At 42.1% G+C, this 15,391-nt stretch overlaps 1 protein-coding gene across 1 annotated transcript; it reads left to right on the top strand.

Moving 5' to 3' along the window:
* Positions 1–6,608: 6,608 nt before the first annotated feature.
* On the top strand, positions 6,609–13,190 carry fgf10b (fibroblast growth factor 10b). Its single transcript, XM_069138427.1, has 3 exons — positions 6,609–7,062; positions 12,028–12,131; positions 12,430–13,190. Exons 1-3 carry the CDS (start codon positions 6,609–6,611, stop codon positions 12,619–12,621), a joined length of 750 nt encoding a protein of 249 aa, XP_068994528.1. The 3' UTR covers positions 12,622–13,190.
* The last annotated feature ends 2,201 nt before the right edge of the window (positions 13,191–15,391 follow it).

Raw genomic sequence — 15,391 nt, 5'->3', positions numbered from 1 at the left:
AATACAAAATAACAGAATATGGCAATTGTCAAACTGTTAAGCTGCTTACTAAAAGAAATGTATAAGTTACTTTTGTTTATCTGTTTGCCTTTTTCTGAATAGAAGGTACTCAGATTGAGGCTGATTTCCATGTACAACTAGGACTTTAAAATAAAAGACCTAAGTATTGGACAAGTGGAGCTCTGATCATAAATAATATGCAGGAGACATTTTAACTTTTGGAGGCAGAGAGGGTGTAATAGGCTTCAGAGCGCAGTGCAAAATTCTCATTTGTAGACAGATAATAATATCCTATATGATTTCATCTCATTACAATCCATGACATATTTAGATATCTTTTAATTATTGCTGTTATTTGTACTTCTGTAGTCAGGAGTTGTGTGCATCAAGGTTTTTAATGGTCATTATATGCAATATAGATACAATCCTTAACCACATTATTTTATATCATAATATCAGTTATATTATCATATGGTACATTATCTGGAGTTAAACTAGACAAGAATATCTGCTTTAGGCTAATTCAGCAAATAAAATGCCTGAAAATGCAACTTTATATACAAATTTTAACAATCCACTTTTGCATTATATTACAGTGAAAGGACAGCTGCCACAGTGTAAACAGTATATGTCAGTATTGCCTTGCATTCACTCGTTAATATAGTAAAAAGATTTCTTGTAAAACATGTTGCATCGTCACCTCATATTGCTCTGAGTAAGACTGAGGACAGCTCAGAGTGGATCAGTTGATTCAGTGTCTGACCTGTAAGTAAATTCCTCTGCCCTGCTGAAACCGAGACTCAGCAGAAGAGGATGATGTAAGGGCCTGCTCAGGACGGGGAAGATAACATGACAAACATCTATTGATCACCTTAAAGCAGGAAACAGCAACCTCATCTTGTAGGTTACCAGACACCCCCAATACAACGGCCAAGAGCACATGAAATATTTACATTTGATGACCAACAGAAAAACAAGGCCTCCAGCAACAGCTGAGCACATGTTTGTTGCAAGTTATCTGCTTGCAACATGAGGTAACACATTTTCCTGTGATCTATGAAAAGTACCACTAAAGCAGAATGTTTCTTTAATCTGGCTGCTTACCCACCAAATCCCAATGTAAACCCAGAGACAGGCTCGTGGAGGATGGCGGCGGAACGTAACCACCACCAACTGGCTGTTTTCTGGAGGAACAAGTCCAGTCTGGTGGCTCTCATCTGGACCCCATCATGTTGTATGTCCCCAGGCAGTCAGACTGGCATCCCTGTACCAGGCCTGTTTATTTATTAAAGCCTCAGCCTCCTCTGACCCAGCACACACAGATCGGGCCCCAGGGAACGCAGACAGAGACACACACATGGTTCCCATAGGTCAGTTTGGTTGTTTGTGAGTTGTGCGTTTGATTCCCTCATAGACCACATATGGATTTGAGCTTAAGTAACTCGGAGTGAGGTGCTTTTCTTCGTAAAATATCTGCTTTATGATCGTGTACCAAAAGGGAGGGGCTAATATACTCGCAATGAGGCCGAGCCAAATCAGAGACACATGACATGAATGAGGTGAATTTCCACAGTTCAACTTGCAAATGTGATACAGTATATTGAGCACACAGAGCAACAGATTGCACCGCACTCAATGCTGGATCCACCTGCTGCCACGAGGACCAGGATTAGGTATACTTAGGAATGCAAGCAAGAATTTAACTACAGAAATAGACCAAAATGTGTTGGATATTAATTGACCTGGCAAAAAGGAGAATTTAAGGTTTGAAATTCTGCTTTCAAGAAATGTAATTACATTTGAAAAATGTTTTTATTAAATTTAAAAAAAAAAAATGCAAACCTTTGGAAACACAATGACCGTTTTAGCTTGATCCAAGTCAATTAAAGCCATGTAATTATTTGCTACTGGAAACATTTGGGATCAAGAAATTTATCAGAAAATAAAATAATTACACACAGGAAGTGATGCATTTTACACTGTCAGGCAGCGGCAGTATAAAAAGAATAGTTAGTATGAGCAACAATCCTATCATGGATTTACAGGGAGAAGAAGTGACGCTAACCAAAGACACTAAATCATTGTCAAATCTTGGTTGGTTTGTCACATAATAGGTCATCAAATAATGTATCCTATTAAAATAGAAACAGGAGGTGTCATCAATTATCAAATTCAGTTTGACTAAAAATTTGTATTTTGTCTGTTTGTTAGATGTAATCTTTGTAGTGCCTTTTTTAACCAGGATCAGGTGATGAAATACAACATTATCAAATACAACAGGAAATATATTAGTCACAGACTGCCATGCGGGATGATGAGGTTTGAATCCAGGAGGTGAATATATTTTTCTTGAGTTGTTTTTTGTTTCCTGACCCCAACCATGTGCTTATCTAGTAACCCCCCAAAAAGTTAGATTTTTCTGTAAATCACATAGCTCAAAGCATGCAGTAGGTTTCATTTTTCTCCACTACAGGAAAATGTGTAATTTTGAAGCCTAGACAGCCCAAAGCGTGGGTATTTAATGTTTTGCTGTAGTGCACGGACATATCTATTTCACGCTTTGCTGTGATACTGGATTCCAATCAGACATGTTTTTTTAATGCATCAAATTGTTCAAGTCATAAATAAATAAAAATACAAGTCAATCCAGATGTGTTTATACTTCGCCAAAAACATTGTTAAAAACAAATTGAACTGTAAGCCATCTGTATTTTTGTTGAAGTTTCATTTTTCAGTGTCACTGATGAAGCCATTTTAATTATCTGTTCTGACAGGCTCTTACATTCAGTCTCAAATACATTCAATTGTCACTAAATGATCACCAAAGCCCTGTTTGCCTCTTTCTTTCCCTTTTTCTTCCACATTTGAGTGGAGCTAAGATAAAAAAAGATCTAATAAAAACAGACTGAAGAATAAAAGCCAAACTTTAGTACAATAAAAACAATAGCTGATAGTTTTACTACTTGTGGAAAAAGACCAGTTTCTTTAAGTGAAACTCATTTAATTTAATGCTGAAATTAATAAAAAGAACTTTTCCACGCATGTCAGTTTGATTCATTTTGCTTTTTGGCAATTGGAGTTGTGTGAAATCAAATCTCTGCTGATGCGTATAAATTTCCGTTGTTTGGCACTTTTCTTTTCCTTCATTGTAATTATGTTTTTGTGTTTGAGAGCAGCGTAATAACGCAGCTAGAGCCGCTGCCTGTAGGGAGGGATCAGAAGCACATTGGTTTGCTCTATCGTCTCTCGACCTGAACTTTGAAATTAAATTCAGGGGGATTGATCTATAAAGATACACTAAATGCTAAAGCTGTAGAGCAAGGAGGGAGATGAGTCCATCTGCAGACCCTGCAAATCTCACTTATATTGCATTTAGGAGAGAAAAACCCAGGCATGGTTATGTTTACCAAGAATTTGCTCCTTGGCCTCTGAAGAAATCCTGCAAATCTTGAGAGTCTGTCAGCATCATTTCAAGCCTCCAACTCTCTGAGGCACCTCGAGGACATTACTGTTTCAGTGGAGAGAACACTTATAAGTCCTCTGGGTGTGTCTGCACAGTTTTAGACTGTTCTGTCTCTGAAAACTTACAGTAGTTGAAAATTTAACACCTGCCGTCAATGTTAATTAATTTGACATGACATCCTGATCTGCGCTTAGTTGTCAGGGAAAGAATCTATGAGCTCTTACCACCTGTTGACAGCATAAAGCATTACTATGTTGTTGTGAAGTGAGCAAGATAAATATTTACAACCAAAATATTATATTTTCATAGAAAATGAAGTCTCAAGATTTAAATAAAGGTTGAATGAAAGAAAAATGTTTTGAACATGTTTCATCAATCATCATCAATCTGGATTTTTTTTTTTTTTAGATGTTGTCAATTAAGTTGTTCAAACAGTGACATTATTCCAAGGGAAATAATATGTTACGACTTTACAAGGTTAAATGACTAAAGATTTGCAAAATTTTATTTGAAGAGCAATTTGAGAGCTTGCAGAAATCATAGAAAGTCAAATATTGAATCCAAAAAAAAAAAAAAAAATCTTGCGTAAAGTAAAAAAAAAGCAAGCAATTCATTGTCCAATGTCATTACGATTAGGCTGAGTTAATTTCAGTGTTGTAAATAAATCTACAGAAACTATAATTGCTGCAACAATAATCAATGTAAACGATGGCTGCTCCTCCCAGCTCTGCGTCCTCAGCGCTGATTTAGGTTATCACACAGGGAAAGGACACCACAAAGGAAGCACTGATAAGACTGTTGTGTTTGTATCCCCAGATAAAACCTTGCCAAGACTAGAGTTAAGACCAGACCGCTGCTCTGGCTGTAGATCGTTGACAGACATTAAAGCAGGCCCTAAAAAACTGGGACTTAAATTAAGACACAAGGATCAGGGGAAACGGATAAGACTGCCAGCGCAATCACATTGGATTGTTAAAAAATGCCACCATAAAGTCGTTGATCATTGTTCATGTCTTGAAAGGCCTCAAGAGTTCTTGCTGGTGTTGAGTTGCAGCCAATAAAAGTACAATCCATGCCTTGATTGACTTAAAACCTTTCTTATGAGTGATTCATGTTGATTTAATGAGAAGAATCAATAAAAGCAGTAAGAAATAACATTGCTGTCTGGCCTCATCGCTGCACTTCGTGAGAACGCTGACCATCCCTAATATTTTGCACATTCACTGCACATATTGTACATTGCTGTCTAGTCCACTATGACATTGTCCATCCGGTGCCTGCCTCGCCTTGAGGAGCAGATGATGCATGGTTGAGAGTCTCGCTGGCTGACGGCCACAGACACCTGAGTCACAGAGGAAGGCAGAGGTCTGGTGAGTGAAACTGGAGAGCTGCATTGCATTACAGCATCGCAGGAGAGATAACGCGCAACGATAAAGTGCACGGAGAGGAAAAAGAGAGGCCTTAGCCAGATGGCGGTGATAAGGCAACATTCAGAATTGAACCGGCAATAGTAACTTAATATGATTTTTATCTGAAGAGATAGAGAAGAGTGGACACTTGTTGGGATTATCGCATCTTAATGAGGAACAAGTGAGTCCATTTCAATTTGTAATACTTATCCCCTTCACAGTCAGCCATACAGGCATATGTATCTACCAGATAATGAAAACGAACATGACAGACTAAGAGGAAAACACAGCTAGACCCCATTTTTGCATTTATGCACAGTAAAAATATGAACAGTCTTTGATTATAAAGCAATCAGCAGTACAATGTGGAGCTGAAGGGTCTGATCTGATACTGCCAGACTGCTTCCTCCATCTACAAAGATAAACCCTGTTATCACCTCACACACACTCCTACAAGTTGGATTTGCCTATTTGTAAATAGGCACGCACGCACGCACACACGCACCCACGCACGCACACACAAACAAACACATAAACAAATACACACACACACACACACACACACACACACACACACACACACACACACACACACACACACACACACACACACACACACACACACACACACACACACACACACACACAAACATGCAGAGCAGTACTTGCTCCCATATGTGAGAGGGGAAGTTGAGTAAAGGAGGGAGGGCTCAAATAACTAACAGAGTCACTGAAATACATACACACACACACACACACACACACACACACACACACACACACACACACATTCTATGCAATTACTCTCAGGTGAGGAATTCTCGAATCAAGAAAAAGTAGGCGACGACTCTGACTCAATCCTAAAACAGAAAGACCTCCCCAGAGCGTTACCTCGATGCTGCATGAAGGTGGAGTCATTTGGGGGTAGAGGAAAGGAGAGAGGGAGAGGGAGAGGGAGAGAGATGAGGAGAGAGCGAGAGGAGCAGGGCAACTGAAGAGGACAGACGGATTATCTGACATGCGCCTGGATTGACCAATGTTCCTATTTAAGTCTTGAATCCTGTTTTTTGTTCTCAGACTAAAATCTGAAAAAGCTTTCCTGCACATGTGGAGTCTAGGAGCCTTCACTAGGAGCCTTCAGACAAGTACATGGTGTGGTGCACCACTTTTTATTACACTGGAACTAAAGAGTTTTGCCATTTGCTGTTGCTGTTTGGATATCAATAGACTGAATATATTTTTTGGGAGTTTTTTTTTTTTTTAATTTCTTTAAATTGAACAACTACCTGGAATTACAAGAGTCCCACTGGAGCAACTAAGAGTACAGTTCAAATTTCATAATTTAAAATGAATTAGAAAACACAAAGAAAGTAAAACAAAACAGGTTTGTTACTGGACTGCAAACATTAATTGGTGTTTTTTATGTGATCTTTGTTCTTTCAGACTGATTTCTTTTTACTAAATAGACTTGGACTGCAGACTTTCTCATAATCAGCTGAAAACTTTTCAACTGTGTAGACTAAAACTCGGTGGAGTATCAACTTCAAAGAGACTTGTTGAAGAGATATTAGAGATTTTACATACACGTGCCGAGTAATTTGGACTCTGCTGGGGGACCATCTCGCCCAGTCTGGACTGTGGAGGGCTCCCCTCCCTGCCCTCCCAGTCTATCCTCGCCCCCAGCAGCATGTCCCAGGCTCTGAGGCTGCCTCTAGTCCTCCTCACAGCACACTACCATGATCAGATGGGCTGCTGGAGGGCTTAAGGCTGCCTCTGCCTCATCCTGCTCCGGGGCCAGGTTAGGGGCTCGTTCTGGCTCTGGGGCCAGCTCCAGACTGAGGTTATCAACACTGCTTCCCTCCCCGTATTTTCCTGTGCTGGTTACCCTGGTGGTTTTCTCCTTGTTCTTACCCGAGGCTACCTGCCACCAGCTCCGCAGAGACAGACTGAGGAACCCGCAAACTCTCGGGGCTCCACTGAACATTTCTGAGACTGAGCTGACCTCTAGACCCAGTGCCACTGGGGGCCCCTTGGGCCGGACGGGAGGCCCGCAGGGCAGGCATGTGCGCAGCTACAATTATCTACAAGGGGACATACGGAGGAGAAAGCTCTTCTCTTTCCAGAAGTTTTTTCTGAGGATCGATAAGAATGGAAATGTCAATGGAACCAAGAGCAAGGATGATCCCCTCAGTAAGTAACTTGGTGTGTAGATTATTGTACAAACATAGATAAAGAAGAGCGAATCAGACCCCAAAAATGAGCGGAGTCTCTGTGGGGGCTGCACAAGTTGAAAGAGACCCTACCCAAGGCTCATTTGGACTGAAGTTAATTTTAACCTATTAAAAACTGCCAGAGTGAAATCAATACTTTTAATCTCTGCAACCTCAAAAAACACCTGTTGATTCCTTTAATTCAGGGACATTTCTGACTCCAAGAAACCCTCTTGGATGTTGGCTATTTCTTATTAGAGAAATCAGGTGCTAATACTTTGACAAAAAATACTTCTTAACACCAACACAGATATATAAATTGGATCTATAAAAATACATATTTGCATAAACAGTGAATTTAAATGAAAAACATAATTCCCAATTGGTTGGTAGTTTGGAGGAAGCATTCCCAATTTGTGTCATCTGTTTTAAACCAGACATCACCGCTGATATCTCTCTGTCTAAACACTCAGCACAATGATGGTAGCTCTTAGATGGTTTAAAAAGGAGCAGGAGGAGATAACCCGGCCATTATCAGGCAGTCTTCACAGCCCAGGGTAAACAGCACTGATAACGACCACAGAAGAACAGGGCTGTGACAGGGGGAGGATATACGAATGTCAGTCTCATTGATGCATTCAGGCCCTTTCTGCTTCTCTGGGTCTGTTTCTCTCTCACTCTCCCACTCACATTGCCCTCCTGCCAGCCAGCATCAAGCAAATTACATATCCCCGGTCCCGGATCAGACATTTGTTTAAAGCAGTTTGACGTGCTCACTCAGAGAAACGTGTCTTTAGAGTGATTACATGTTGTATGTTTCAGAATATCAATCAGTAAAATAGCATTCTCATTAGCCTCCCAGCATTTCCACCGAGCTACGTGTGTGTGCCTATCAGCCAGCAGGCACTCACATGCTTCAGTGGGTGTGTGATCATACAGCCAACGATGACACATGTGCTCGCTTATTACTGACACACAGACACACACACACAGACACACACACACACACACACACACACACACACACACACACACACACACACACACACACACACACACACACACACACACACACACACACACATACACACACACAACTCCCTCATTGTCACATGCTTCTTTTCTCCCTCTTTCTCCCCGTTCCCCGAAACCCATAGCGAGTTTGGAACCTTTAATGTTCCTCTTGGGAGAGTTAAACCACACATTCAATCACTTGGGGGAAATGTCACAGGAAGGCTGAATGTCACGGGAGATGTTTGTTTTGACAAGGTCATGACAGAAGCAGCTTTAATTCCTGACCATATTACATAGTGATGCCTTTACTGCCGCCTGTGTTAATAGCGGTACGTTTTTAAATTGTAAAACTGAAGAAGCTCCGGGAAGTCAGACTCAATTTATAATTTTTGTGGTGGTGTGAATTCACCCTCAAGTTTATGTATGTTTGGAAGATAATTTACCCTTCTGTCTTCTTTTTCACTGACTCACAAATTCACGTTTTTTTGGAGCGTGTTGCCTTGTTAAAAAAATCCATTTGAATTAGCAGTGGATTGAGCATCAGGGAGGGAGGTGAAAGAAAGATTCTCCAGAGGTACAAGTAAATGAACGACATGGCTGAACATCATTGTGGCCACATCAAAGCTGTGCATCTTCAGTATCAATGGTGGTGCCATCAAAAAAGCTGTGTCCTAAGGGGTCTGGGGACACTGTGTGTGGATTATGTGCCCTCATATCAGGTTCACATGGTAAAGGATACTACACAACAGCAGCTTCAGTCTTTGCTCTGGCCCCTGGGGCTAGACATGATCCCAGGACTGACGTCCTTTGTAGACCCTTGATGGTCCCTTGAAGTGACAAAATATCAAGTTTTTTTTTTTTTTTTTTGTTGCAATCCTGAAGGTCAGCCAGCCTCCTCTGCACCACAAGTTGCAAGGAAAAGACACGATGCATTAAAATTTTATGATATATGAATTCATCTAATTATCATGCCTTGTCTAGGAGATGTGCAGACTTTGGTTTTGGGTGCTGACTTTGGCTCTGCGAGGACCCGGCTCACTGTCTGTTAAAGAGCCAGTATCCAGCCTCCCACAGATTTATGGGGATGCCAGGGCAAAACTGTCCCACATGGCTTTCCAACCCGCTGCGAGCCTGTGCTGAGGTTACAGAGAGGCAGAGAGAGAAGGAGAGAGATTATGTTAAAGTCAGCTAAGTAGCTATCTGCATGGTCTAAGTACATAATTAAAATATCTGTGATTCACAGCTGAGTTCTCTTAAATTTATAGACAACTAACAGCTCCGAGTGACTCGTGAAATATTGCCAAATGAGGCTCAGTCAAAGCCTTGGCGGTAAAAGCATTTGGCTAATTATCTATGGATGTGATGGTGTGAGAGGCTGAGCCTGTCAAGACTCTGTGTGTGTGTGTGCGTATTTGTGCCGGGCCACCAGTTGTGTTTCTGTGCTGTAAAAGCCAGTCTGTGAGCACAACACACTTCTGGACATGGCTTAAAGAAGTGTGTGGATACACCTACTGTGTGTGAATGTATGTATAAGTGTCTTATTCATCTCCTTTGATCAAAGCAGTGGCCTTTTGCATGGGAAAAAAAAAACATATGGTGCTCTTATGGAGGTCTGAGGCAGGAGATGTATAGCTTTGCTCAGAGGTGGGGAAAAGGCCGGCTCTCCCTTTTATGTAAATACAGTCAGTGTGGTCCTTATCAAGTGTTATTACTATATATCCTGATTTACGCCTCGCTCCACTCCATTTTCCTTCACGGGAATGGGAACAATCGAAATTGAAATCCTGACTTATCTGCCCGAATGTTATTTTGTGCAGACGAGAGCATCTATTTTTAAAAAAGAGAACCAAAGCAAGAGTGAGAAAGAATAACAATTCAAGCTGCAAAGCACAAGCGTTTTTGGCATCCCACTGTGGAAAAACCACCTTTTAATTGTCACTGGCAAAATGCGCCTCCATTCCACAACCAACGCACCATTTGCTGTTGTAACTCCAAACAGAGCGTATCAAATAAGCCACACATTAGGAAAAAACAAACCAGCATGCAAAATAAAAAGTGCAGTCTCTCCGTGTAAACAGTTGAACCTTGCTGGCTCACTTTGGGCTGCATTTTACATAATGGGGTCAGTAAAATTTACCCCATACAAAGCTGTTGTCTCATTTATGGCTTAATGTTATAATCTGGAGGAGGCTAAATGAAGAGCATATTTTTTCCCCAGTACTCGCAGCCATAAACTCATTACTCTCCACTTGTGGGTCAAGCTGAGCATTCAGCCGTTCAGAGAACTGTGAACAGAGATTTTCTAGTTTCACAGCCAGGTCGAGGTTGCAAGTTTTGTGCAAGTGCACATTCACCTGCTACAACACTGACTATGTGTGTGTGTGTGTGTGCGCATGTGTATGTGAGTGCATTAGTGCGTGTGCATGTGTGTATATACAACCTGTCTCGCCCCTGCCTCCGGTGGCTGACTTTGATCAGTGATCATTACAGCCTTTCTAATCCTCCCTCCACCCCCAGTCTCACTGTCATGGCTCCTCTGTCCTCCTCTGTTCTCCTTTCTTTCATCCCTCCCATGTTTACAGAGCAGCCAGAGACTGCCATAGATTGTCTTACATCCTCACTCCATACCCGACATCCGATCCCATACAGAAACCAGCTCCTCTCAGATCTTCAATGGCCGTTGTGTCACAGTCCCCACCACCGCCTTGCAGCTTCAGACCTCACTGCCTCGAGGTGCCACTGTTTGAACTAGAAACTGATACAGTCAAGACCTCACGGACGAGGAGAGACGCTTCTGTATATTTAAGAGAGGGATTGTTCTTTGGGGGGTACACCTGCATCCTCCACTGTCCACTCCTGTGGCGAGGCTGGCAGCCTCAGAGGCCCCCCAGCCGCTGCAGAGAGAGTCTGACAGTAGAACAGGGTGCCACACAAACAGTCATCAGACAGAGGAGGGGCCGCTGATTTGATCAAAGGGCGTCGTCGACTCTCTGGAGTTCACGCCCCCACGCTGAAGTCTGTGTGTGTGTGTGTGTGTGTGTGTGTGTGTGTGTGTGTGTGTGTGTGTGTGTGTGTGTGTGTGTGTGTGTGTGTGCATTCACATATGTGTGCTTATTGGGATGAAATAACGACAGCTCACAGGAAGTGGGGAAAGGAAGTCAGGGAGGGCGGCACAAAATCAAACATGCCATGGGAACCAGCAGGCTTCACTTACACGCACACACACAAGCGCGCGCGCACACACACACACACACACACACACACACACACACACACACACACACACACACACACACACACACACACACACACCGGCATAAGACGAGACAAGTGGGTTCTGTGGTCAAAGGACACATTAGGAAGTTATAGCTCTCCGACCTCTGATACTGAGACCACACAAATAACCACAGATGTCTGCAGCAAAAACATGTCCTCGTTAACTGAGGTATAAATTAACCCCTCCTATAATCTATGAGAAACCTGAATTATTTGTATAGGGACTTGGAAAGCTAAATGCCAAACAGAACATAAACAACCTAAGAATCTCTGTGGAATCCACCTATTAATTTTCAAAGTAAATGACCTGCACAGCTGGGATCTGTTACACAGGTGGAGGCTGTAAAGTAACTTATAATTATAATATCACAGAAATGATAAATGTGCTCAGGAATAGTTGTAACCTTACTCAGAGTTCCCACACATTGCCACATGGAAATGCTCAAATGGAATAAGTTGCTGATCATTACACTCTGACTGATGTCTGTATACATTTGTGGATTTCTCCCGGTCGAGACTCTCAAGTGGTCGGTTTGTGACTGTGTTAATTCTTCTACTTGGAGTCAGGAAAGCATCCTTTCATTTATTCATGACTCTTATGCTTCTTCTTAATGTTTACACATTTTGATGTAACCTTCTTTTTGCTGAATCTTAGGTATTCTGGAAATCACATCGGTGGATGTCGGAGTGGTGGCCATCAAAGGGCTGAACAGCAACTACTATCTGGCTATCAGCAGGAAGGGAGAGCTGTACGGAGCGGTGAGTATCCGGGTCAGAGGTCAATCTGGATGCTCCGGAGAGAGAGATAGTGTTAGATTCTTCAGCCCTTATCAAAGGAAGCCCTTATCTTTACTTCTCTAGCTGCTGGGTCAACTCTGAATCACAACCAAACCGGTGCACACATGAGCCTCCAACACAACTATGCTAAGCAAAGCAAAGCAGGCAATGCAGATTGAGGAGTAGTAAATAAACCTGGTACTGGAAAGTTCTGTGTTTTACCTTAACCTCACACGTCAGGGTTTTAATACTGAAACATGATACCCACGGTTTTCCTCAGAGAGAGTTTGGCGTCGACTGCACCCTGAAGGAGCGGATTGAGGAGAACAGCTACAACACGTACGCATCGGCTGAGTGGAGGAACAGGAAGCGGCAGATGTTTGTGGGCCTGAACATCCACGGGAAGCCGATGAGAGGAAAGAAAACCCGTAGGAAGAACACGGCCACCCACTTCCTTCCAATTATGGTGTGAAGTGAAGAGCTCACCCCAGGAGAGGGAGGACACGCAGCACTGGACAGAGAGGTTTCCAATACTGGAGAAGCTGTACAAAAAAAGACATTCACTGAGAAATCTCTCATTTGGAAAAAAAAGGCACTAACACTGTCACACAAACAAATGGTCTCTGCTCCTGACTTAACATGTTTGATTTGGTAGGAGAAGGTGATATCTGTGTTTTGAGTGGCACCGAATTCAATGTGCATCCCTTTTTTTCCCCTGTGCCAAACAGTTTGCAGCTGGACCACAACACTAATGTGGCCCAGCTAATGAACTGTAGATGCAGAAGTATCTCAAGATGTTATTTATAACCCATATTCTCCTGTGAGACGCATAAAGAAGGTAAGGTAGATACTGCAAACGGCTAAGATGAGGGACATGATCAGTCAGTGTATCATGACAACATTAAATAATAGAGGATACAACATATTTAAAGCAAATGTTTGATACTTAACCACTGTGTTTTGACTGAATTGTAATGATTTATTTATTTTGTGAAATATTTAACTGGAGGGGAACACAAGCATTCCTTTGCATTCTCTACTTTTTATAGGAACTCTATTATGTGAAAATAAAATTACCATTTTTTTTTTCCTCCTCTGCAACATACTGGAGTTGTCTGTCTTCCTTCACACACCAAAAGCTAGGAAAAAGTTTTGACAGAGAGAAACCACAGCGAGTGTTCAGGTCACGGTAAGTCTCTTCTTATCTGGTTCTGTGAGGTAGGAAGGGACAAAAGGCAACCATTAATGCCTAGCCAGATATTCCATGTGGCAACCATTGCGCTAATGATTAGTTCCCAAACAAATGGGAAGCATACAAGACCAACCACAACAAAATAGGAGGGAGGTGACTTCCCTGGTTTGGCCTTTAGATGCTGACATCATTTCCTAATACCACCACCATTACTGTGGAAGCTGCAGCATTCCCTGACTGCAGAGGGGCTTGACTAGTAAAGATAGCTGCTGAAGCACCTGCTGCTAACAGCAAAATAAATATGAAAACAGCCTTGGTCTTAATCACAACTGTATCTGAATGTGTGTGAGGGAAGAAATATGACCGAGGGAGAAGGAGAGGGAGATATGACCTGTGCCTGACCACCCACTTCCCTCAGTAATCATCCACAAACACACTAATCAATGACAGCTGCCTTGATGCCAGATCAAAAGAGCGTGGGGAGAACATTAACACCACAGGCTTCCGGGCCTTATGTTCTCTTATCCTGCCTTTTTAGAACATCTATCTGTGGACAGGCATGAAAAATTGTTTGAAGAGAGGAAGACAGTTCGCTGAGAGGAGGCCATGGCTGTTGTCTGTGACTGTGACTCCAAACTGGAAGGAGAGAAAACAACAAAAGCGATGTGAACTTTAGGAGGTGCAGGGAAGAATTTGCTTAAAGCTATAGTATATTCCCCTTTAATGGCTGTTTAAGGAATCACCGTGTCGAATGATTAATACTTCGGGGATGCTGCGGTGCATTGCACCGTGACTGTCCCGGCCAATAGCAACATATGGGGTTCTGTTTCATGATCGTCTCTGTACCGTACACAGCATTGTACATTGCTTTTGTTCTGCTCTCACGTAAAGTACTTGCTTGTGCAACATGTTGTGACATGGCATTGCACCTCTGAGGCCAGAGTCACTGCAGTGTCCTGAAAATAAACATCGAGATGTTTCTTAGAGGTTCAACTTAGGGTGCAATTTATTTCTGAATAAAATTTTATCACGATTTCGAATTTTATCTGAGGCCTCAAAAGGTGTTTTGATTTTTATTTCAATTTACTTATATATCTTGTTAAGGACTCAACAATAATGGCTGGCCAATTAAGCCAAGCCAAGGTATACGCCACAAACAGTAGCACTATATTTCCCTCCTTGATTTATCTTTAATAGCTCTGTATAATGATGCAGTTGATAAATAACCAACCAACATTATGGGCACTGCTGACCTCACCCCCGCGCACCCACCCACACACACATACACAGTCATTTGTCATCTTCTGCATTCCCAAGACTTGTGAATGTTTGAACTCCCTCCAACGCACCGACATGGGGGGAAGAAAACAGCAATAACACAAAATAGGTGCAGTAATCTTTTATCAAAGCGGATCTCTGCATTTCTGGCACGGGAATTCTCTGTGGCATAATGTGATCCAGCTTTGGGAAACAAGTGGAAAATGGCTGGAGGCAAAAACAACTAATGAATACTTACACTGAGATGTCTGGTGCAACACATGTTTTGTAGTGGGCAGCTACTGAGCGAGCTCCGGGAGAGAGGCACTTCAGAGGGGGTTGAACAGGTCCAGGAACCTTTCTGCTTGGTTAAATACAAATCTGATATAAAACTTTTAGAAAAATATTTTAAATCAATATGAGATCCATTGTTATGTGTTCATGTTGTGAAGACAATCACAAACAGGGCAGTAACGTTTTACACACTGAGGTTATGTCTTCAATATTTATTCTGAGAATTTAGTAGTTTTAAAAATCCAAGCCAGAGTTGAAACGTTGGAAAAAAAAATTGAATTTCCACACAAACTTTTCAAGATCTTTTTCTCTAAATGTGACTGCCTTGATAAATTATATTCCGTATATAAGACATTTAGTATTCCCCAAGAAATCCTAGTAAATTCTTTGAAACAGCAGTTAAACCTTGATGCGGGCCCTCGCACGCTGCACGTCGGGGATCCAGTGGGTCGGGGGCCGCCGGCTCCCCGACGTGCAGCACGCGAGTGTCCGCATTTTA

Source organism: Embiotoca jacksoni, unplaced genomic scaffold, assembly GCF_022577435.1.
Source record: "Embiotoca jacksoni isolate LCO1_2020_lvr unplaced genomic scaffold, fEmbJac1.0.p SCAF_8, whole genome shotgun sequence".
In the NCBI taxonomy this organism is placed as follows: domain Eukaryota; kingdom Metazoa; phylum Chordata; class Actinopteri; family Embiotocidae; genus Embiotoca; species Embiotoca jacksoni.
The sequence above is the reverse complement of the archived record's forward strand: the minus strand, read 5'-3'. Positions and strand labels throughout refer to the sequence as shown.